The sequence below is a fragment of the Mustelus asterias genome, unplaced genomic scaffold (genome assembly GCF_964213995.1).
Source record: "Mustelus asterias unplaced genomic scaffold, sMusAst1.hap1.1 HAP1_SCAFFOLD_3468, whole genome shotgun sequence".
In the NCBI taxonomy this organism is placed as follows: domain Eukaryota; kingdom Metazoa; phylum Chordata; class Chondrichthyes; order Carcharhiniformes; family Triakidae; genus Mustelus; species Mustelus asterias.
In genome coordinates, this window is record NW_027593413.1 from 1 (window position 1) to 24,293 (window position 24,293).

Sequence of the window (24,293 nt, forward strand, 5' to 3'; positions counted from 1 at the left end):
GTGTCTGGAACAAGCTGCCAGAGGTAGTAGTAGAGGCGGATACAATTTTGTCTTTTAAAAAGCATTTAGACAGTTACATGGGTACGATGGGTATAGAGGGATATGGGCCAAATGTGGGCAATTGGGACTAGCTTAGTGGTTAAAACTGGGCAGCATGGACAAGCAGGGCCGAAGGGCCTGTTTCCATGCTGTAAACTTCTATGACTCCAATCGCCAACACCAAAAGCCCATAAGAACCATGGAAAGGTTACCGCATAGGAGGCTGCCATTCTGCCCATCTCAGCCCTTCCCAGCCCCGATGACTCCGCGGTGTTTGTTCGAAATACAACGAGCGAAAAACAGGCTTACCTCTTTCAACCTTTTCACGGCGTACTCAGTGTGGCGCATCACCGCGTAGTAGACACAGCCAAAGCCGCCCTCGCCAATCTTCTGTCTCTCTGTGAAGTCGTGGGTTCCCTTTCGCAGCTCAGGCAGGGGCCAGTAGAACAGATACCTGTCCGCCGACGGGGCGGACACTGGACACGGTACGGCAGAGGACTGTGGGAGCGAGGCAGAGAGGGGGGCGGGAGAGAGGCAGAGAGGGGAGGGAGCGAGACAGAGAGGGGGAGGGAGACAGAGAGGGGGAGGGAAAGAGGCAGAGAGGGGGAGAGAGAGGAGAGCGAGGCAGAGAGGGGGAGGGAGAGAGCGAGACAGAGAGGGGGAGAGAGAGCGAGACGGAGAGGGGAGGGAGCGAGGCAGAGAGAGGGAGGAGAGAGGCAGAGAGGGGGAGGGAGAGAGCGAGACAGAGAGAGGGAGAGAGAGCGAGGCAGAGAGGGGGGAGGGAGAGCGAGGCAGAGAGGGGGAGGGAGAGCGAGACAGAGAGGGGGAGGGAGAGCGAGACAGAGAGAGGGAGAGAGAGTGAGGCAGAGAGGGGGAGGGAGAGAGCGAGGCAGAGAGGGGAGGGAGAGAGCGAGGCAGAGAGGGGGAGGGAGAGAGCGAGGCAGAGAGGGGGAGGGAGGGAGAGCGAGGCAGAGAGGGGGAGGGAGAGAGCGAGGCAGAGAGGGGGAGGGAGAGAGCGAGGCAGAGAGGGGGAGAGAGAGAGCGAGGCAGAGAGAGGGAGGGAGCGAGGCAGAGAGGGGGAGGGAGGGAGCGAGGCAGAGAGGGGGAGGGAGGGAGCGAGGCAGAGAGGGGGAGGGAAGGAGGCAGAGAGGGGGAGGGAGAGAGCGAGACAGAGAGGGGAGGGAGCGAGGCAGAGAGGGGGAGGGAGCGAGGCAGAGAGGGGGAGGGAGCGAGGCAGAGAGGGGGAGGGAGGGAGGGGGAGGGAGCGAGGCAGAGAGGGGGAGGGAGAGAGCGAGGCAGAGAGGGGGAGGGAGAGAGCGAGGCAGAGAGGGGGAGGGAGAGAGCGAGACAGAGAGGGGGGGGAGAACAAGGCAGAGAGGGGGAGGGAGAGAGCGAGGCAGGGAGGGGGAGGGAGAGAGCGAGGCAGAGAGAGGGAGGGAGCGAGGCAGAGAGGGGGAGGGAGAGAGCGAGGCAGGGAGGGGGAGGGAGAGAGGCAGAGAGGGGGAGGGAGAGAGCGAGGCAGAGAGGGGGAGGGAGAGAGCGAGACAGAGAGGGGGGGAGAACAAGGCAGAGAGGGGGAGGGAGAGAGCGAGGCAGAGAGGGGGAGGGAGAGCGAGGCAGAGAGGGGGAGGGAGAGAGCGAGGCAGGGAGGGGGAGGGAGAGAGCGAGGCAGAGAGAGGGAGGGAGCGAGGCAGAGAGGGGGAGGGAGAGAGCGAGGCAGGGAGGGGGAGGGAGAGAGCGAGGCAGAGAGAGGGAGGGAGCGAGGCAGAGAGGGGGAGGGAGAGCGAGGCAGAGAGGGGGAGGGAGCGAGGCAGAGAGGGGGAGGGAGAGAGCGAGGCAGAGAGGGGGAGGGAGAGAGCGAGGCAGAGAGGGGGAGGGAGAGAGCGAGGCAGAGAGGGGGAGGGAGAGAGTGAGACAGAGAGAGGGAGGGAGCGAGGCAGAGAGGGGGAGGGAGAGAGCGAGGCAGAGAGGGGGAGGGAGAGAGTGGGACAGAGAGGGAGAGGGAGAGCGAAGCAGAGAGGGGGAGGGAAAGCGAGGCAGGCAAGGGAGGGAGTGCGGCAGAGAAAAGGGGAGCGAGTGAGATGAGGGGGGGAGGAGTGAGAGAGAGAGAAGAAAAAGGAAAATCAAAAGGAAATGTAAGTGTTTCTAGTGCAATGGAGGAAAGCTTCTTAGAAACGCGCACGGCCACACAGACAACGTGTGGACATCCCATCGAACTCCCCATGTATTACTCTGCGAGCTGTAGTCTCATCCTTCAGACCAGAGGCAGCAGATATTCCGGTTCTCGGGACCTGTGTCCCTGCAGGGAGCTTCTTGTCATTTTATAAAGCAGAAACCCAGTTTTGGCAAAGGAACGCACTCCAGGTATACAAAGAACAGTACAGCACAGGCTCTTCGGCCCACCAAGCCTGGGCCCCAGTAGGCGAGGCCTGGGCCCCGGTGGATGAGGCCTGGGCCCCGGCGAGCGAGGCCTGGGCCCCGGCGGGCGAGGCCTGGGCCTAGTGGGCGAGGCCTGGGCCTAGTGTGTCGAGGCCTGGGCCTAGTGGGTCGAGGCCTGGGCCTAGTGGGTCGAGGCCTGGGCCTAGTGGGTCGAGGCCTGGGCCTAGTGGGTCGAGGCCTGGGCCTAGTGGGTCGAGGCCTGGGCCTAGTGGGTCGAGGCCTGGGCCTAGTGGGTCGAGGCCTGGGCCTAGTGGGTCGAGGCCTGGGCCTAGTGGGTCGAGGCCTGGGCCTAGTGGGTCGAGGCCTGGGCCTAGTGGGTCGAGGCCTGGGCCTAGTGGGTCGAGGCCTGGGCCTAGTGGGTCGAGGCCTGGGCCTAGTGGGTCGAGGCCTGAGCCTAGTGGGCGAGGCCTGGGCCTAGTGGGCGAGGCCTGGGCCTAGTGGGGCGAGGCTTGGGCCTAGTGGGGCGAGGCTTGGGCCTAGTGGGGCGAGGCCTGGGCCTAGTGGGGCGAGGCCTGGGCCTAGTGGGCTAAGGCTTGGACCTAGCGGCTTGGCTTAGCAGACGGTTCTCTGAAGTCCTACTGTCCTGGGAGGAAGTGAGGCCGGTGAATAGGCTGGTCTTTGAAAGAAAGCCTCACAGTGGAAACACTTCTCGCCACATACAACCGACCGCAACCCACTCCCGAGTTCAGCCAACCCATCCACCTTGTGACCCCTCACCAAAATGTCCGCGTTTCGTGGTGGTGGGGGCGGGGGGAGGGGGGGTTGGGCTCGGGGTGGTGGTTTCCTGTTAGGTCAAATGGGGTTCACACTGAGAAAAAGTCCGGGAGGGACTGCAGTAAAGCAACAGGGGCGTCATTCTCCGGCAGACCCTCCCCCACCCACTGGCAATCACTTTCCTACTGGGCCAACGGGAAGGCCCGAACGCCTCTTTCTGAGCTGCTGTACTAAAATTCTCACCTTGCTCACGCTGTCCTTGCCACTGGAGCACGAGCTGCCCGCATCGGTGAACAAGCTGCTGGGAGGGGTGGGCGGCCGCGGCAGTACGGGTTTCGGCACTGAGGTCAAGGGGGAGAGAAAGATCAATGTGGCTTTTTTAAAAAGAAAAATGTCATGCCAAGGTCAATAGTGCGGTCCCCCCACCTCGGTCAGGTTTAACCCACCAGAATTCCACGCGACCTCTCCCCAAAAACCAACCCTGTCGCTGAATCCACTCCCCCCCCCACCCCCGCCTCACATCCCCCCAAAGAATGAGGGTGGGGCAATGGCGTCCTCCTCCCCGCTCTATACTCACAGGGCGAGTTGACAGTCAGTGTTTCCTGCTCGCTGCTCCTCCAGCTGCGGCTCTTCTTGGGATCCGACCAGGAGGACGGTGGCGAGGGCTTTGGGGGGGGCTGCTCCGGGAGTGCCGGCTGGGGCTGGGGGTACTGAGGCATCCGGACGGGCGGCTGGAATGTCGGCTTCCCTGGAGCACAAAAAGCACAGGGAGATCCCGTCATGAGGAAAATACGACAACTCAGACGGCGAAAGCAGCTTCATCGCAATGATAAATACCCACAGGGTCGCAGGCCCGAACCCCTAACCACAGGCACGCATGCGCGCGGCACCCAATCACAGACCCACGCGTGTGCGCCACCCAACCACAAGCCCACATGTGGGCGCCACCCAACCACAAGCCCGCGTGTGTGCAGCACTCAACCACAGGCAGGGGGGTGTGAAGTACACAGGCGCGCATGTTTGCAGAACACAACCAAAGGCACAATTGTGAGCGGCACCCAAATCGAGAGAGAAATTTAAAATACAGTCGAGAGAGAGAGAAATTTAAACTACAGTCGAGAGAGAGAGAGAGAAATTTAAAATACAGTCGAGAGAGAGAGAAATTTAAAATACAGTCGAGAGAGAGAGAGAGAAATTTAAAATACAGTCGAGAGAGAGAGAGAAATTTAAAATACAGTCGAGAGAGAGAGAGAGAAATTTAAAATACAGTCGAGAGAGAGAGAAATTTAAAATACAGTCGAGAGAGAGAGAGAGAGAAATTTAAACTACAGTCGAGAGAGAGAGAGAAATTTAAAATACAGTCGAGAGAGAGAGAGAGAGAAATTTAAAATAGTCGAGAGAGAGAGAAATTTAAAATACAGTCGAGAGAGAGAGAGAGAGAAATTTAAAATACAGTCGAGAGAGAGAGAGAAATTTAAAATAGTCGAGAGAGAGAGAAATTTAAAATACAGTCGAGATAGAAAGAGAGAAATTTAAAATAGTCGAGAGAGAGAGAGAGAAATTTAAAATACAGTCGAGATAGAAAGAGAGAAATTTAAAATAGTCGAGAGAGAGAGAGAGAGAAATTTAAAATACAGTCGAGAGAGAGAGAGAGAGATTTAAAATACAGTCGAGAGAGAGAGAGAGAGATTTAAAATAGTCGAGAGAGAGAGAGAGAGAAATTTAAAATACAGTCGAGAGAGAGAGAGAGAGATTTAAAATACAGTCGAGAGAGAGAGAGAAATTTAAAACACAGTCGAGAGAGAGAGAGAGAGAAATTTAAAATACAGTCGAGAGAGAGAGAGAGAGATTTAAAATAGTCGAGAGAGAGAGAGAGAGAAATTTAAAATACAGTCGAGAGAGAGAGAGAGAGATTTAAAATACAGTCGAGAGAGAGAGAGAAATTTAAAATACAGTCGAGAGAGAGAGAAATTTAAAATACAGTCGAGAGAGAGAGAGAGAGATTTAAAATACAGACGAGAGAGAGAGAGAGAGAAATTTAAAATACAGTCGAGAGAGAGAGAAATTTAAAATACAGTCGAGAGAGAGAGAAATTTAAAATACAGTCGAGAGAGAGAGAAATTTAAAATACAGTCGAGAGAGAGAGAGAGAGATTTAAAATACAGACGAGAGAGAGAGAGAGAGAAATTTAAAATACAGTCGAGAGAGAGAGAAATTTAAAATACAGTCGAGAGAGAGAGAGAGAGATTTAAAATACAGACGAGAGAGAGAGAGAGAGAGAAATTTAAAATAGAGTCGAGAGAGAGAGAGAGAAATTTAAAATAGAGTCGAGAGAGAGAGAGAGAAATTTAAAATAGAGTCGAGAGAGAGAGAGAGAAATTTAAAATAGAGTCGAGAGAGAGAGAGAAATTTAAAATAGAGTCGAGAGAGAGAGAGAGAGATTTAAAATACAGTCGAGAGAGAGAGAGAAATTTAAAATACAGTCGAGAGAGAGAGAGAGAAATTTAAACTACAGTCGAGAGAGAGAGAGAGAAATTTAAAATACAGTCGAGAGAGAGAGAAATTTAAACTACAGTCGAGAGAGAGAGAGAGAGATTTAAAATACAGTCGAGAGAGAGAGAAATTTAAAATACAGTCGAGAGAGAGAGAAATTTAAACTACAGTCGAGAGAGAGAGAGAGAGATTTAAAATACAGACGAGAGAGAGAGAGAGAGAGAAATTTAAAATAGAGTCGAGAGAGAGAGAGAGAAATTTAAAATAGAGTCGAGAGAGAGAGAGAGAAATTTAAAATACAGTCGAGGGAGAGAGAAATTTAAAATACAGTCGAGAGAGAGAGAGAGAGATTTAAAATACAGACGAGAGAGAGAGAGAGAAATTTAAAATAGAGTCGAGAGAGAGAGAGAGAAATTTAAAATAGAGTCGAGAGAGAGAGAGAGAAATTTAAAATAGAGTCGAGAGAGAGAGAGAGAAATTTAAAATAGAGTCGAGAGAGAGAGAGAGAGAAATTTAAAATAGAGTCGAGAGAGAGAGAGAGAAATTTAAAATACAGTCGAGGGAGAGAGAGAAATTTAAAACACAGTCGAGAGAGAGAGAGAGAAATTTAAAATACAGTCGAGAGAGAGAGAGAGAGATTTAAAATACAGTCGAGAGAGAGAGAGAGAAATTTAAAATACAGTCGAGAGAGAGAGAGAGAGATTTAAAATACAGTCGAGAGAGAGAGAGAGAGATTTAAAATACAGACGAGAGAGAGAGAGAAATTTAAAATACAGTCGAGAGAGAGAGAGATTTAAAATACAGTCGAGAGAGAGAGAGAAATTTAAAATACAGACGAGAGAGAGAGAGAAATTTAAAATACAGTCGAGAGAGAGAGAGAGAAATTTAAAATACAGTAGAGAGAGAGAAATTTAAAATACAGTCGAGAGAGAGAGAGAGAGATTTAAAATACAGTCGAGAGAGAGAGAGAGAGATTTAAAATACAGTCGAGAGAGAGAGAGAGAAATTTAAAATACAGTCGAGAGAGAGAGAGAGAGAAATTTAAACTACAGTCGAGAGAGAGAGAAATTTAAAATACAGTCGAGAGAGAGAGAGAGAAATTTAAAATACAGACGAGAGAGAGAGAGAAATTTAAAATACAGACGTGAGAGAGAGAGAGAAATTTAAAATACAGTCGAGAGAGAGAGAGAGAGATTTAAAATACAGTCGAGAGAGAGAGAGAGAAATTTAAAATACAGTCGAGAGAGAGAGAGAGAGAAATTTAAAATACAGTCGAGAGAGAGAGAGAAATTTAAAATACAGTCGAGAGAGAGAGAGAGAGAAATTTAAAATACAGACGAGAGAGAGAGAGAAATTTAAAATACAGACGAGAGAGAGAGAGAAATTTAAAATACAGTCGAGAGAGAGAGAGAGAGAATTTAAAATACAGTCGAGAGAGAGAGAGAGAGAAATTTAAAATACAGTCGAGAGAGAGAGAAATTTAAAATACAGTCGAGAGAGAGAGAGAAATTTAAAATACAGTCGAGAGAGAGAGAGAGAGAAATTTAAAATACAGTCGAGAGAGAGAGAAATTTAAAATACAGTCGAGAGAGAGAGAAATTTAAAATACAGTCGAGAGAGAGAGAGAAATTTAAAATACAGTCGAGAGAGAGAGAGAGAGACATTTAAAATACAGTCGAGAGAGAGAGAGAGAGAAATTTAAAATACAGACGAGAGAGAGAGAGAGAAATTTAAAATACAGTCGAGAGAGAGAGAGAGAGATTTAAAATACAGTCGAGAGAGAGAGAGAGAAATTTAAAATACAGTCGAGAGAGAGAGAGAGAGAAATTTAAAATACAGTCGAGAGAGAGAGAGAAATTTAAAATACAGTCGAGAGAGAGAGAGAGAAATTTAAAATACAGTCGAGAGAGAGAGAGAAATTTAAAATACAGTCGAGAGAGAGAGAGAGAAATTTAAAATACAGACGAGAGAGAGAGAGAGAGAAATTTAAAATACAGTCGAGAGAGAGAGAAATTTAAAATACAGTCGAGAGAGAGAGAGAAATTTAAAATACAGTCGAGAGAGAGAGAGAGAGAATTTAAAATACAGTCGAGAGAGAGAGAGAGAGATTTAAAATACAGTCGAGAGAGAGAGAGAGAGATTTAAAATACAGTCGAGAGAGAGAGAGAGAAATTTAAAATACAGTCGAGAGAGAGAGAGAGAGAAATTTAAACTACAGTCGAGAGAGAGAGAAATTTAAAATACAGTCGAGAGAGAGAGAGAGAAATTTAAAATACAGACGAGAGAGAGAGAGAAATTTAAAATACAGACGTGAGAGAGAGAGAGAAATTTAAAATACAGTCGAGAGAGAGAGAGAGAGATTTAAAATACAGTCGAGAGAGAGAGAGAGAGAAATTTAAAATACAGTCGAGAGAGAGAGAGAGAGAAATTTAAAATACAGTCGAGAGAGAGAGAGAAATTTAAAATACAGTCGAGAGAGAGAGAGAGAGAAATTTAAAATACAGACGAGAGAGAGAGAGAAATTTAAAATACAGACGAGAGAGAGAGAGAAATTTAAAATACAGTCGAGAGAGAGAGAGAGAGAATTTAAAATACAGTCGAGAGAGAGAGAGAGAGAAATTTAAAATACAGTCGAGAGAGAGAGAAATTTAAAATACAGTCGAGAGAGAGAGAGAAATTTAAAATACAGTCGAGAGAGAGAGAGAGAGAAATTTAAAATACAGTCGAGAGAGAGAGAAATTTAAAATACAGTCGAGAGAGAGAGAAATTTAAAATACAGTCGAGAGAGAGAGAGAAATTTAAAATACAGTCGAGAGAGAGAGAGAGAGACATTTAAAATACAGTCGAGAGAGAGAGAGAGAGAAATTTAAAATACAGACGAGAGAGAGAGAGAGAAATTTAAAATACAGTCGAGAGAGAGAGAGAGAGATTTAAAATACAGTCGAGAGAGAGAGAGAGAAATTTAAAATACAGTCGAGAGAGAGAGAGAGAGAAATTTAAAATACAGTCGAGAGAGAGAGAGAGAGAAATTTAAAATACAGTCGAGAGAGAGAGAGAAATTTAAAATACAGTCGAGAGAGAGAGAGAGAAATTTAAAATACAGTCGAGAGAGAGAGAGAAATTTAAAATACAGTCGAGAGAGAGAGAGAGAAATTTAAAATACAGACGAGAGAGAGAGAGAGAGAAATTTAAAATACAGTCGAGAGAGAGAGAAATTTAAAATACAGTCGAGAGAGAGAGAGAAATTTAAAATACAGTCGAGAGAGAGAGAGAGAGAATTTAAAATACAGTCGAGAGAGAGAGAATTTAAAATACAGTCGAGAGAGAGAGAGAGATTTAAAATACAGTCGAGAGAGAGAGAGAGAAATTTAAAATACAGTCGAGAGAGAGAGAGAGAGAAATTTAAACTACAGTCGAGAGAGAGAGAAATTTAAAATACAGTCGAGAGAGAGAGAGAGAAATTTAAAATACAGACGAGAGAGAGAGAGAAATTTAAAATACAGACGTGAGAGAGAGAGAGAAATTTAAAATACAGTCGAGAGAGAGAGAGAGAGATTTAAAATACAGTCGAGAGAGAGAGAGAGAAATTTAAAATACAGTCGAGAGAGAGAGAGAGAGAAATTTAAAATACAGTCGAGAGAGAGAGAAATTTAAAATACAGTCGAGAGAGAGAGAGAGAGAAATTTAAAATACAGACGAGAGAGAGAGAGAAATTTAAAATACAGACGAGAGAGAGAGAAATTTAAAATACAGTCGAGAGAGAGAGAGAGAGAATTTAAAATACAGTCGAGAGAGAGAGAGAGAGAAATTTAAAATACAGTCGAGAGAGAGAGAAATTTAAAATACAGTCGAGAGAGAGAGAGAAATTTAAAATACAGTCGAGAGAGAGAGAGAGAGAAATTTAAAATACAGTCGAGAGAGAGAGAAATTTAAAATACAGTCGAGAGAGAGAGAGAGAGAAATTTAAAATACAGTCGAGAGAGAGAGAAATTTAAAATACAGTCGAGAGAGAGAGAGAAATTTAAAATACAGTCGAGAGAGAGAGAGACATTTAAAATACAGTCGAGAGAGAGAGAGAGAGAAATTTAAAATACAGACGAGAGAGAGAGAGAAATTTAAAATACAGTTGAGAGAGAGAGAGAGATTTAAAATACAGTCGAGAGAGAGAGAGAGAGAATTTAAAATACAGTCGAGAGAGAGAGAGAAATTTAAAATACAGTCGAGAGAGAGAGAGAGAAATTTAAAATACAGTCGAGAGAGAGAGAAATTTAAAATACAGTCGAGAGAGAGAGAGAAATTTAAAATACAGTCGAGAGAGAGAGAGAAATTTAAAATACAGTCGAGAGAGAGAGAGAAATTTAAAATACAGTCGAGAGAGAGAGAGAGAGAATTTAAAATACAGTCGAGAGAGAGAGAGAGAGAATTTAAAATACAGTCGAGAGAGAGAGAGAGAGAAATTTAAAATACAGTCGAGAGAGAGAGAGAGAGAAATTTAAAATACAGTCGAGAGAGAGAGAAATTTAAAATACAGTCGAGAGAGAGAGAGAGAGAATTTAAAATACAGTCGAGAGAGAGAGAGAGAGAATTTAAAATACAGTCGAGAGAGAGAGAGAGAGAATTTAAAATACAGTCGAGAGGAGAGAGAGAATTTAAAATACAGTCGAGAGAGAGAGAGAGAGAAATTTAAAATACAGTCGAGAGAGAGAGAAATTTAAAATACAGTCGAGAGAGAGAGAGAAATTTAAAATACAGTCGAGAGAGAGAGAGAAATTTAAAATACAGTCGAGAGAGAGAGAGAGAGAAATTTAAAATACAGTCGAGAGAGAGAGAGAAATTTAAAATACAGTCGAGAGAGAGAGAGAGAAATTTAAAATACAGTCGAGAGAGAGAGAGAGAGAATTTAAAATACAGTCGAGAGAGAGAGAGAGAGAAATTTAAAATACAGTCGAGAGAGAGAGAAATTTAAAATACAGTCGAGAGAGAGAGAGAGAAATTTAAAATACAGTCGAGAGAGAGAGAGAATTTAAAATACAGTCGAGAGAGAGAGAGAGAGAAATTTAAAATACAGTCGAGAGAGAGAGAGAGAGAAATTTAAAATACAGTCGAGAGAGAGAGAGAGAGAAATTTAAAATACAGTCGAGAGAGAGAGAGAGAAATTTAAAATACAGTCGAGAGAGAGAGAGAAATTTAAAATACAGTCGAGAGAGAGAGAGAGAGAAATTTAAAATACAGTCGAGAGAGAGAGAGAGAAATTTAAAATACAGTCGAGAGAGAGAGAGAAATTTAAAATACAGTCGAGAGAGAGAGAGAGAAATTTAAAATACAGTCGAGAGAGAGAGAGAAATTTAAAATACAGTCGAGAGAGAGAGAGAGAGAAATTTAAAATACAGTCGAGAGAGAGAGAGAAATTTAAAATACAGTCGAGAGAGAGAGAGAAATTTAAAATACAGTCGAGAGAGAGAGAGAAATTTAAAATACAGTCGAGAGAGAGAAATTTAAAATACAGTCGAGAGAGAGAGAAATTTAAAATACAGTCGAGAGAGAGAAATTTAAAATACAGTCGAGAGAGAGAGAAATTTAAAATACAGTCGAGAGAGAGAAATTTAAAATACAGTCGAGAGAGAGAGAGAAATTTAAAATACAGTCGAGAGAGAGAGAGAAATTTAAAATACAGTCGAGAGAGAGAGAGAGAAATTTAAAATACAGTCGAGAGAGAGAGAGAGAAATTTAAAATACAGTCGAGAGAGAGAGAGAAATTTAAAATACAGTCGAGAGAGAGAGAGAGAAATTTAAAATACAGTCGAGAGAGAGAGAGAGAGAAATTTAAAATACAGTCGAGAGAGAGAGAGAAATTTAAAATACAGTCGAGAGAGAGAGAGAGAGAAATTTAAAATACAGTCGAGAGAGAGAGAGAAATTTAAAATACAGTCGAGAGAGAGAGAGAGAGAAATTTAAAATACAGTCGAGAGAGAGAGAGAGAGAAATTTAAAATACAGTCGAGAGAGAGAGAGAGAGAAATTTAAAATACAGTCGAGAGAGAGAGAGAAATTTAAAATACAGTCGAGAGAGAGAGAGAGAAATTTAAAATACAGTCGAGAGAGAGAGAGAGAGAAATTTAAAATACAGTCGAGAGAGAGAGAGAGAGAAATTTAAAATACAGTCGAGAGAGAGAGAAATTTAAAATACAGTCGAGAGAGAGAGAAGAGAAATTTAAAATACAGTCGAGAGAGAGAGAGAAATTTAAAATACAGTCGAGAGAGAGAGAGAAATTTAAAATACAGTCGAGAGAGAGAGAGAGAGAAATTTAAAATACAGTCGAGAGAGAGAGAGAAATTTAAAATACAGTCGAGAGAGAGAGAGAGAGAAATTTAAAATACAGTCGAGAGAGAGAGAGAAATTTAAAATACAGTCGAGAGAGAGAGAGAGAGAAATTTAAAATACAGTCGAGAGAGAGAGAGAGAAATTTAAAATACAGTCGAGAGAGAGAGAGAGAGAGAGAAATTTAAAATACAGTCGAGAGAGAGAGAGAGAAATTTAAAATACAGACGAGAGAGAGAGAGAGAAATTTAAAATACAGTCGAGAGAGAGAGAGAAATTTAAAATACAGTCGAGAGAGAGAGAGAGAGAAATTTAAATACAGTCGAGAGAGAGAGAGAAAATACAGGAGAGAGAGAGAGAGAAATTTAAAATACAGTCACCGAGAGAGAGAGAGAGAGAAATTTAAAATACAGTCGAGAGAGAGAGAAATTTAAAAACGTCGAGAGAGAGAGAGAGAGAAATTTAAAATACAGTCGAGAGAGAGAGAATTTAAAATACAGTCGAGAGAGAGAGAGAGAGAATTTAAAATACAGTCGAGAGAGAGAGAGAGAGAATTTAAAATACAGTCGAGAGAGAGAGAGAGAGAATTTAAAATACAGTCGAGAGAGAGAGAAATTTAAAATACAGTCGAGAGAGAGAGAGAAAATTTAAAATACAGTCGAAGAGAGAGAGAGAAATTTAAAATACAGTCGAGAGAGAGAGAGAAATTTAAAATACAGTCGAGAGAGAGAGAGAAATTTAAAATACAGTCAGAGAGAGAGAGAGAGAAATTTAAAATACAGTCGAGAGAGAGAGAGAGGAGAATTTAAAATACAGTCGAGAGAGAGAGAGAGAAATTTAAAATACAGTCGAGAGAGAGAGAGAAATTTAAAATACAGTCGAGAGAGAGAGAGAGAGAAATTTAAAATACAGTCAGAGAGAGAGAGAGAAATTTAAAATACAGTCGAGAGAGAGAGAGAAATTTAAAATACAGTCGAGAGAGAGAGAGAAATTTAAAATACAGTCGAGAGAGAGAGAGAGAAATTTAAAATACAGTCGAGAGAGAGAGAGAGAGAAATTTAAAATACAGTCGAGAGAGAGAGAGAAATTTAAAATACAGTCGAGAGAGAGAAGAGAAATTTAAAATACAGTCGAGAGAGAGAGAGAGAAATTTAAAATACAGTCGAGAGAGAGAGAGAGAAAATTTAAAATACAGTCGAGAGAGAGAGAGAGAGAAATTTAAAATACAGTCGAGAGAGAGAGAGAGAAATTTAAAATACAGTCGAGAGAGAGAGAGAATTTAAAATACAGTCGAGAGAGAGAGAGAAATTTAAAATACAGTCGAGAGAGAGAGAGAGAGAAATTTAAAATACAGTCGAGAGAGAGAGAGAGAAATTTAAAATACAGTCGAGAGAGAGAGAAATTTAAAATACAGTCGAGAGAGAGAGAGAAATTTAAAATACAGTCGAGAGAGAGAGAAATTTAAAATACAGTCGAGAGAGAGAGAGAGAAATTTAAAATACAGTCGAGAGAGAGAGAGAGAAATTTAAAATACAGTCGAGAGAGAGAGAGAAATTTAAAATACAGTCGAGAGAGAGAGAGAGAAATTTAAAATACAGTCGAGAGAGAGAGAGAGAAATTTAAAATACAGTCGAGAGAGAGAGAGAAATTTAAAATACAGTCGAGAGAGAGAGAGAGAATTTAAAATACAGTCGAGAGAGAGAGAGAAATTTAAAATACAGTCGAGAGAGAGAGAGAGAAATTTAAAATACAGTCGAGAGAGAGAGAGAAATTTAAAATACAGTCGAGAGAGAGAGAGAGAGAAATTTAAAATACAGTCGGAGAGAGAGAGAAAATTTAAAATACAGTCGAGAGAGAGAGAGAAATTTAAAATACAGTCGAGAGAGAGAGAAGAAATTTAAAATACAGTCGAGAGAGAGAGAGAGAAATTTAAAATACAGTCGAGAGAGAGAGAGAAATTTAAAATACAGTCGAGAGAGAGAGAGAGAAATTTAAAATACAGTCGAGAGAGAGAGAGAGAAATTTAAAATACAGTCGAGAGAGAGAGAGAGAAATTTAAAATACAGTCGAGGAGAGAGAGAGAGAAATTTAAAATACAGTCGAGAGAGAGAGAGAGAGAAATTTAAAATACAGTCGAGAGAGAGAGAAATTTAAAATACAGTCGAGAGAGAGAGAGAAATTTAAAATACAGTCGAGAGAGAGAGAGAGAAATTTAAAATACAGTCGAGAGAGAGAGAGAAATTTAAAATACAGTCGAGAGAGAGAGAGAGAAATTTAAAATACAGTCGAGAGAGAGAGAGGAAATTTAAAATACAGTCGAGAGAGAGAGAGAAATTTAAAATACAGTCGAGAGAGAGAGAGAAATTTAAAATACAGTCGAGAGAGAGAGAGAGAGAAATTTAAAATACAGTCGAGAGAGAGAGAGAGAAATTTAAAATACAGTCGAGAGAGAGAGAGAGAGAAATTTAAAATACAGTCGAGAGAGAGAGAGAGAAATTTAAAATACAGTCGAAGAGAGAGAGAGAAATTTAAAATACACGTCGAGAGAGAGAGAGAGAAATTTAAAATACAGTCGAGAGAGAGAGAGAGAAATTTAAAATACAGTCGAGAGAGAGAGAGAAATTTAAAATACAGTCGAGAGAGAGAGAGAGAAATTTAAAATACAGTCGAGAGAGAGAGAGAGAAATTTAAAATACAGTCGAGAGAGAGAGAGAGAAATTTAAAATACAGTCGAGAGAGAGAGAGAGAAATTTAAAATACAGTCGAGAGAGAGAGAGAAATTTAAAATACAGTCGAGAGAGAGAGAGAGAAATTTAAAATACAGTCGAGAGAGAGAGAGAGAAATTTAAAATACAGTCGAGAGAGAGAGAGAGAAATTTAAAATACAGTCGAGAGAGAGAGAGAGAAATTTAAAATACAGTCGAGAGAGAGAGAGAGAAATTTAAAATACAGTCGAGAGAGAGAGAAATTTAAAATACAGTCGAGAGAGAGAGAGAGAAATTTAAAATACAGTCGAGAGAGAGAGAGAAATTTAAAATACAGTCGAGAAGAGAGAGAGAGAAATTTAAAATACAGTCGAGAGAGAGAGAGAAATTTAAAATACAGTCGAGAGAGAGAGAGAGAAATTTAAAATACAGTCGAGAGAGAGAGAGAAATTTAAAATACAGTCGAGAGAGAGAGAGAAATTTAAAATACAGTCGAGAGAGAGAGAGAGAAATTTAAAATACAGTCGAGAGAGAGAGAGAGAAATTTAAAATACAGTCGAGAGAGAGAGAGAAATTTAAAATACAGTCGAGAGAGAGAGAGAGAGAAATTTAAAATACAGTCGAGAGAGAGAGAGAGAGAAATTTAAAATACAGTCGAGAGAGAGAGAGAGAGAAATTTAAAATACAGTCGAGAGAGAGAGAGAGAAATTTAAAATACAGACGAGAGAGAGAGAGAGAATTTAAATACAGACGAGAGAGAGAGAGAAATTTAAAATACAGTCGAGAGAGAGAGAGAAATTTAAAATACAGTCGAGAGAGAGAGAAATTTAAAATACAGTCGAGAGAGAGAGAGAGAGAAATTTAAAATACAGACGAGAGAGAGAGAGAGAAATTTAAAATACAGTCGAGAGAGAGAGAGAAATTTAAAATACAGTCAGAGAGAGAGAGAGAAATTTAAAATACAGTCGAGAGAGAGAGAGAGAAATTTAAAATACAGTCGAGAGAGAGAGAGAAATTTAAAATACAGTCGAGAGAAGAGAGAGAAATTTAAAATACAGTCGAGAGAGAGAGAGAGAAATTTAAAATACAGTCGAGAGAGAGAGAGAGAAATTTAAAATACAGTCGAGAGAGAGAGAGAGAAATTTAAAATACAGTCGAGAGAGAGAGAAATTTAAAACACAGTCGAGAGAGAGAGAGAGAAATTTAAAATACAGTCGAGAGAGAGAGAGAAATTTAAAATACAGTCGAGAGAGAGAGAGAAATTTAAAATACAGTCGAGAGAGAGAGAGAAATTTAAAATACAGTCGAGAGAGAGAGAGAGAGAAATTTAAAATACAGTCGAGAGAGAGAAAATTTAAAATACAGTCGAGAGAGAGAGAGAAATTTAAAATACAGTCGAGAGAGAGAGAGAGAAATTTAAAATACAGTCGAGAGAGAGAGAGAGAGAAATTTAAAATACAGTCGAGAGAGAGAGAGAAATTTAAAATACAGTCGAGAGAGAGAGAGAGAAATTTAAAATACAGTCGAGAGAGAGAGAGAGAGAAATTTAAAATACAGTCGAGAGAGAGAGAGAGAGAGAGAGAAATTTAAAATACAGTCGAGAGAGAGAGAGAGAAATTTAAAATACAGACGAGAGAGAGAGAGAGAAATTTAAAATACAGACGAGAGAGAGAGAGAAATTTAAAATACAGTCGAGAGAGAGAGAAATTTAAAATACAGTCGAGAGAGAGAGAAATTTAAAATACAGTCGAGAGAGAGAGAGAGAAATTTAAAATACAGACGAGAGAGAAATTTAAAATACAGTCGAGAGAGAGAGAGAAATTTAAAATACAGTCGAGAGAGAGAGAAATTTAAAATACAGTCGAGAGAGAGAGAAATTTAAAATACAGTCGAGAGAGAGAGAGAAATTTAAAATACAGTCGAGAGAGAGAGAGAGAGAAATTTAAAATACAGTCGAGAGAGAGAGAGAAATTTAAAATACAGTCGAGAGAGAGAGAGAAATTTAAAATACAGTCGAGAGAGAGAGAGAAATTTAAAATACAGTCGAGAGAGAGAGAGAAATTTAAAATACAGTCGAGAGAGAGAGAGAGAAATTTAAAATACAGTCGAGAGAGAGAAATTTAAAACACAGTCGAGAGAGAGAAATTTAAAATACAGTCGAGAGAGAGAGAGAGAAATTTAAAATACAGTCGAGAGAGAGAGAGAGAAATTTAAAATACAGTCGAGAGAGAGAGAGAGAGAAATTTAAAACGCAGTCGAGAGAGAGAGAGAGAAATTTAAAATACAGACGAGAGAGAGAGAGAGAAATTTAAAATACAGTCGAGAGAGAGAGAGAGAAATTTAAAATACAGTCGAGAGAGAGAGAGAGAGAAATTTAAAACACAGTCGAGAGAGAGAGAGAGAAATTTAAAATACAGACGAGAGAGAGAGAGAGAAATTTAAAATACAGTCGAGAGAGAGAGAAATTTAAAATACAGTCGAGAGAGAGAGAGAGAAATTTAAAATACAGTCGAGAGAGAGAGAGAAATTTAAAATACAGTCGAGAGAGAGAGAGAGAAATTTAAAATACAGTCGAGAGAGAGAGAGAGAGAAATTTAAAATACAGTCGAGAGAGAGAGAGAAATTTAAAAATACAGTCGAGAGAGAGAGAGAAATTTAAAATACAGTCGAGAGAGAGAGAGAAATTTAAAATACAGTCGAGAGAGAGAGAGAAATTTAAAATACAGTCGAGAGAGAGAGAGAGAAATTTAAAATACAGTCGAGAGAGAGAGAGAGAAATTTAAATACAGTCGAGAGAGAGAGAGAAAGAAATTTAAAATACAGTCGAGAGAGAGAGAGAAAGAAATTTAAAATACAGTCGAGAGAGAGAGAGAGAGAAATTTAAAATACAGTCGAGAGAGAGAGAGAGAAATTTAAAATACAGTCGAGAGAGAGAGAGAGAAATTTAAAATACAGTCGAGAGAGAGAGAAATTTAAAATACAGTCGAGAGAGAGAGAGAAATTTAAAATACAGTCGAGAGAGAGAGAGAGAGAAATTTAAAATACAGTCGAGAGAGAGAGAGAGAAATTTAAAATACAGTCGAGAGAGAGAGAAATTTAAAATACAGTCGAGAGAGAGAGAGAAATTTAAAATACAGTCGAGAGAGAGAGAGAAAGAAATTTAAAATACAGTCGAGAGAGAGAGAGAGAGAAATTTAAAACACAGTCGAGAGAGAGAGAGAAATTTAAAATACAGTCGAGAGAGAGAGAGAGACAAATTTAATATACAGTCGAGAGAGAGAGAGAAATTTAAAATACAGTCGAGAGAGAGAGAGAGAGAAATTTAATATACAGTCGAGAGAGAAAGAAATTTAAAATACAGTCGAGAGAGAGAGAGAGAGAAATTTAAAACACAGTCGAGAGAGAGAGAGAGAGAAATTTAATATACAGTCGAGAGAGAGAAAGAAATTTAAAATACAGTCGAGAGAGAGAGAGAAATTTAAAATACAGTCGAGAGAGAGAGAGAGAAATTTAAAACACAGTCGAGAGAGAGAGAGAGAGAAATTTAAAATACAGTCGAGAGAGAGAGAGAGAGAAATTTAATATACAGTCGAGAGAGAGAGAGAAATTTAAAATACAGTCGAGAGAGAGAGAGAAATTTAAAATACAGTCGAGAGAGAGAGAGAGAGAAATTTAAAACACAGTCGAGAGAGAGAGAGAGAAATTTAAAATACAGTCGAGAGAGAGAGAGAGAGAAATTTAAAATACAGTCGAGAGAGAGAGAGAGAAATTTAAAATACAGTCGAGAGAGAGAGAGAAATTTAAAATACAGTCGAGAGAGAGAGAGAGAAATTTAAAACACAGTCGAGAGAGAGAGAGAGAGAAATTTAAAATACAGTCGAGAGAGAGAGAGAGAAATTTAAAATACAGTCGAGAGAGAGAAATTTAAAATACAGTCGAGAGAGAGAGAGAGAGAAATTTAAAACACAGTCGAGAGAGAGAGAGAGAAATTTAAAATACAGTCGAGAGAGAGAGAGAGAGAAATTTAAAACACAGTCGAGAGAGAGAGAGAAATTTAAAACACAGTCGAGAGAGAGAGAGAGAGAAATTTAAAATACAGTCGAGAGAGAGAGAGAGAAATTTAAAATACAGTCGAGAGAGAGAGAGAGAGAAATTTAAAACAGAGTCGAGAGAGAGAGAGAGAGAAATTTAATATACAGTCGAGAGAGAGAGAGAAATTTAAAATACAGTCGAGAGAGAGAGAGAGAAATTTAAAATACAGTCGAGAGAGAGAGAGAGAGAAATTTAAAACACAGTCGAGAGAGAGAGAAATTTAAAATACAGTCGAGAGAGAGAGAGAGAGAAATTTAAAACACAGTCGAGAGAGAGAGAGAGAGAAATTTAAAATACAGTCGAGAGAGAGAGAGAGAGAAATTTAAAACACAGTCGAGAGAGAGAGAGAAATTTAAAACACAGTCGAGAGAGAGAGAGAGAAATTTAAAATACAGTCGAGAGAGAGAGAGAAATTTAAAATACAGTCGAGAGAGAGAGAGAGAGAAATTTAAAACACAGTCGAGAGAGAGAGAGAAATTTAAAATACAGTCGAGAGAGAGAGAAATTTAAAATACAGTCGAGAGAGAGAGAGAGAAATTTAAAATACAGTCGAGAGAGAGAGAAATTTAAAATACAGTCGAGAGAGAGAGAGAGAGAAATTTAAAATACAGTCGAGAGAGAGAGAGAGAAATTTAAAATACAGTCGAGAGAGAGAGAGAGAGAAATTTAAAACACAGTCGAGAGAGAGAGAGAGAGAAATTTAATATACAGTCGAGAGAGAGAGAGAAATTTAAAATACAGTCGAGAGAGAGAGAAATTTAAAACACAGTCGAGAGAGAGAGAGAGAGAAATTTAAAACACAGTCGAGAGAGAGAGAGAAATTTAATATACAGTCGAGAGAGAGAGAGAAATTTAAAACACAGTCGAGAGAGAGAGAGAGAGAAATTTAAAATACAGTCGAGAGAGAGAGAGAGAAATTTAAAATACAGTCGAGAGAGAGAGAGAGAAATTTAAAATACAGTCGAGAGAGAGAGAGAGAGAAATTTAAAACACAGTCGAGAGAGAGAGAGAGAGAAATTTAAAACACAGTCGAGAGAGAGAGAGAAATTTAAAACACAGTCGAGAGAGAGAGAGAGAAATTTAAAATACAGTCGAGAGAGAGAGAGAGAGAAATTTAAAACACAGTCGAGAGAGAGAGAAATTTAAAATACAGTCGAGAGAGAGAGAGAGAAATTTAAAACACAGTCGAGAGAGAGAGAAATTTAAAATACAGTCGAGGGAGAGAGAGAGAAATTTAAAACACAGTCGAGAGAGAGAGAGAGAGAAATTTAAAATACAGTCGAGGGAGAGAGAAATTTAAAATACAGTCGAGAGAGAGAGAAATTTAAAATACAGTCGAGGGAGAGAGAGAGAAATTTAAAACACAGTCGAGAGAGAGAGAAATTTAAAATACAGTCGAGGGAGAGAGAGAGAAATTTAAAACACAGTCGAGAGAGAGAGAGAGAGAAATTTAAAATACAGTCGAGGGAGAGAGAGAGAGAAATTTAAAATACAAAGAAACAAAGAACAATACAGCACAGGAGCAGGCCCTTCAGCCCTCCAAGCCCGCGCCGCTCCCTGGTCCAAACTAGACCATTCTTTTGTATGCCTCCATTCCCACTCTGTTCATGTGGCTATCTAGATAAGTCTTAAACGTTCCCAGTGTGTCCGCCTCCACCACCTTGCCCGGCAGCGCATTCCAGGCCCCCACCGCCCTCTGTGTAAAATATGTCCTTCTGATATCGGTGTGAAACCTCCCCCCCTTCACCTTGAACCTATGACCCCTCGTGAACGTCACCACCGACCTGGGGAACAGCTTCCCATCGTTCACCCTATCTATGCCTTTCATAATTTTATACACCTCTATTAAGTCTCCTCTCATCCTCCGTCTTTCCAGTGAGAACAACCCCAGTTTACCCAATCTCTCCTCATAACTAAGCCCCTCCATACCAGGCAACATCCTGGTAAACCTCCTCTGCACTCTCTCTAAAGCCTCCACGTCCTTCTGGTAGTGTGGCGACCAGAACTGGACGCAGTATTCCAAATGCGGCCGAACCAACATTCTATACATCTGCAACATCAGACCCCAACTCTTATACTCTATGGCCCGTCCTATAAAGGCAAGCATGCCAGATGCCTTCTTCACCACCTTCTCCACCTGTGACGTCACCTTCAAGGATCTGTGGACTTGCACACCCAGGTCTCTCTGCGTATCTATACCCTTTATGGTTCTGCCATTTATCGTATAGCTCCTCCCGACATTAGTTCTACCAAAATGCATCACTTCGCATTTATCAGGATTGAACTCCATCTGCCATTTCTTTGCCCAAATTTCCAGCCTATCTGTATCCTTCTGTAGCCTCTGACAATGCTCCTCACTATCTGCAAGACCAGCCATTTTCGTGTCGTCCGTAAACTTACTGATCACCCCAGTTACACCTTCTTCCAGATCATTTATATAAATCACAAACAGCAGAGGTCCCAATACAGAGCCCTGCGGAACACCACTAGTCACAGGCCTCCAGCCGGAAAAAGACCCTTCCACTACCACCCTCTGTCTTCTGTGACCAAGCCAGTTCTCCATCCATCTAGCCACCTCCCCCCTTATCCCATGAGATCCAACCTTTTTCACCAGCCTACCATGAGGGACTTTGTCAAACGCTTTACTAAAGTCCATATAGGCGACATCCATGGCCCTTCCCTCATCAACCATTCTAGTCATACAGTCGAGAGAGAGAGAAATTTAAAATACAGTCGAGAGAGAGAGAAATTTAAAATACAGTCGAGAGAGAGAGAGAAATTTAAAATACAGTCGAGAGAGAGAGAAATTTAAAATACAGTCGAGAGAGAGAGAGAAATTTAAAATACAGTCGAGAGAGAGAGAGAAATTTAAAATACAGTCGAGAGAGAGAGAGAAATTTAAAATACAGTCGAGAGAGAGAGAAATTTAAAATACAGTCGAGAGAGAGAGAGAAATTTAAAATACAGTCGAGAGAGAGAGAGAGAGAAATTTAAAATACAGTCGAGAGAGAGAGAAATTTAAAATACAGTCGAGAGAGAGAGAGAAATTTAAAATACAGTCGAGAGAGAGAGAGAAATTTAAAATACAGTCGAGAGAGAGAGAGAGAAATTAAAAATACAGTCGAGAGAGAGAGAGAGAAATTAAAAATACAGTCGAGAGAGAGAGAAATTTAAAATACAGTCGAGAGAGAGAGAGAAATTTAAAATACAGTCGAGAGAGAGAGAGAAATTTAAAATACAGTCGAGAGAGAGAGAGAAATTTAATATACAGTCGAGAGAGAGAGAGAGAGAAATTTAAAATACAGTCGAGAGAGAGAGAGAAATTTAAAATACAGTCGAGAGAGAGAGAGAGAAATTAAAAATACAGTCGAGAGAGAGAGAGAGAAATTAAAAATACAGTCGAGAGAGAGAATGATTTGATTTAAAAAGCAGCAGGGAGAGGGGGACAGGGACAAAAAGACAGAGAGCTATTTAAAACTTGCAACACCAGCAGTAGTCTGTGAGTGGCAGCATTGCTGTGGAATAGTTGTGGCTGGGACTGTCGGGAGGGGGGATGGCAGCGAGGAAAGGCAGTGACGCAGTTTGATTTGGACAACTGGGCACATTTTGGAGCCCTGAAGCTGGAAGGGGCAGCAGCAATGTTTGTGCTTGTCCTAACCTCGCCCACGCCCTCTCGTTCTGGAAAGTAGGCGACGGGAACCCTGCTCCGGGGGAGGTGCAGTTGGAAGTGGTCGAAACCGTGCCCACTCACCGGAGCTGGCATCAGACGGTGGCGTGTGTCCGGCCAGCTGCCACTGGGTGCTGAAACGCACCCCCAACCCAAGCCAAAACGGAAGCTGGCGGTCGATTCAATTCAGTTCGGAGATACTTGAAACACATCAGGGTCAACTCCTGACCTGCATCATACAAACAGACCAATTAGGGAGCAAGAGGAGGGTTGCCCCTTAGTGTCAGGGGGATTAGCAGGGTGAATACATGAGGTGACGGGGATTGGGCCTGGGTGGGATTGTTGTCAGTGCAGACTCGATGGGCCGAATGGCTTCCTTCTGCACTGTAGGGATTCTATAATTCTTAACTGCCCTGACCCCACCTGCTCCCTCCATCGTGCTGCACTCCCTGTGCAGATTTCAAGCGATTGGTGGAAAGATTGAGGGGGAAGCGAGGAAGAACCTTTTCAAAGAATCAAAGAATTCCTGCAGTGCCACAGGAGGCCATTCAGCCCATTGGGTCTGCACCCACTCAGCCCCTCATCTGTACAACTTGGGACAGACACTCAGGGGCAATTTAACATGGCCAATCCCCCTAACCTGCACATCTTTGGACACTAAGGGGCAATTTAGCATGACATATTTTACACAGAGGGTGGTGGGGGCCTGGAATGCGCTGCCGGGCAAGGTGGTGGAGGCGGACACACTGGGAACGTTTAAGACTTATCTAGACAGCCACATGAACGGAGTGGGAATGGAGGGATACAAAAGAATGGTCTAGTTTGGACCAGGGAGCGGCGCGGGCTTGGAGGGCCGAAGGGCCTGTTCCTGTGCTGTATTGTTCTTTGCCCAATCCCGGTTATTGGATAGGCACATGGAGCACACCAGGATGATAGGGAGTGGGATAGCTTGATCTTGGTTTCAGATAAAGCTCGGCACAACATCGTGGGCCGAAGGGCCTGTTCTGTGCTGTACTGTTCTATGTTCTATGTTCTATCCCCGATTTCATAGAATTATAGAATCATAGAAAACCTACATTGCAGAAAGAGGCCATTCGGCCCATCGAGTCTGCACCGACCACAATCCCACCCAAGCTCTACGCCCATATCCCTACATATTTTACCCGCTAATCCTTCTAACCTACGCGTCTCAGGACACTAAGGGGCAATTTTAGCATGGCCAATCAACCTAACCCGCACATCTTTGGAGTGTGGGAGGAAACCGGATCACCCAGAGGAAACCCACGCAGACACGAGGAGAATGTGCAAACTCCAGACAGTGACCCGAGCCGGGAATCGAACCCAGGTCCCTGGAGCTGTGAAGCAGCAGTGCTAACCACTGTGCTACCCATTTCCCACGGCCTCACCAGAGAAGTGAGTATTTTAAGCTAATGTGACACATTTTGTGTGCGACTCCCGCCAGGCACGCCCACGAGCCAGCAGGCACGCAATCCCGAGCATCCCAGGCAGTGAACAAGCCTGCCCTCACCTGAAACGCTTTCACTTCCAGTCAGGGCCCAGGGAGGGGGGTTGGCCAGACGGGAAACTGAAACAGGAAGTGTCTCTTCAGCACTACTGCGTCAGCCCCGTGTGCTGGGGGGGGAAGGGGGGAGGATTGGCTGAGCATCCAGCAAGGGGAGGTCACGCAGCAGTGTCCCTCCCACGCGTCCGAGAGGCCTCAGGGCTGGGTGACGCGAGGGCGTTTCAAAGCCAGCCCTGGCATCGGGGACGGACACACAGCCACCGCGAGTCGACCCCCCCCCCCCACTCTTGCCGGAAGTCCTGGG

At 42.0% G+C, this 24,293-nt stretch overlaps 1 protein-coding gene across 1 annotated transcript; it reads right to left on the reverse strand.

The window, feature by feature from the left end:
• Positions 1–348: 348 nt before the first annotated feature.
• On the reverse strand, positions 349–24,072 carry LOC144490587 (interleukin-1 receptor-associated kinase 1-like; the record flags this gene model as incomplete). The annotated part of the gene is made up of 4 exons (XM_078208299.1): positions 23,996–24,072; positions 3,770–3,940; positions 3,436–3,533; positions 349–537 (listed from the first exon to the last, which is right to left on the reverse strand). Coding segments are annotated over exons 2-4 (429 nt in total), but the record flags the coding sequence as incomplete, so codon positions are not given.
• Positions 24,073–24,293: the final 221 nt, after the last annotated feature.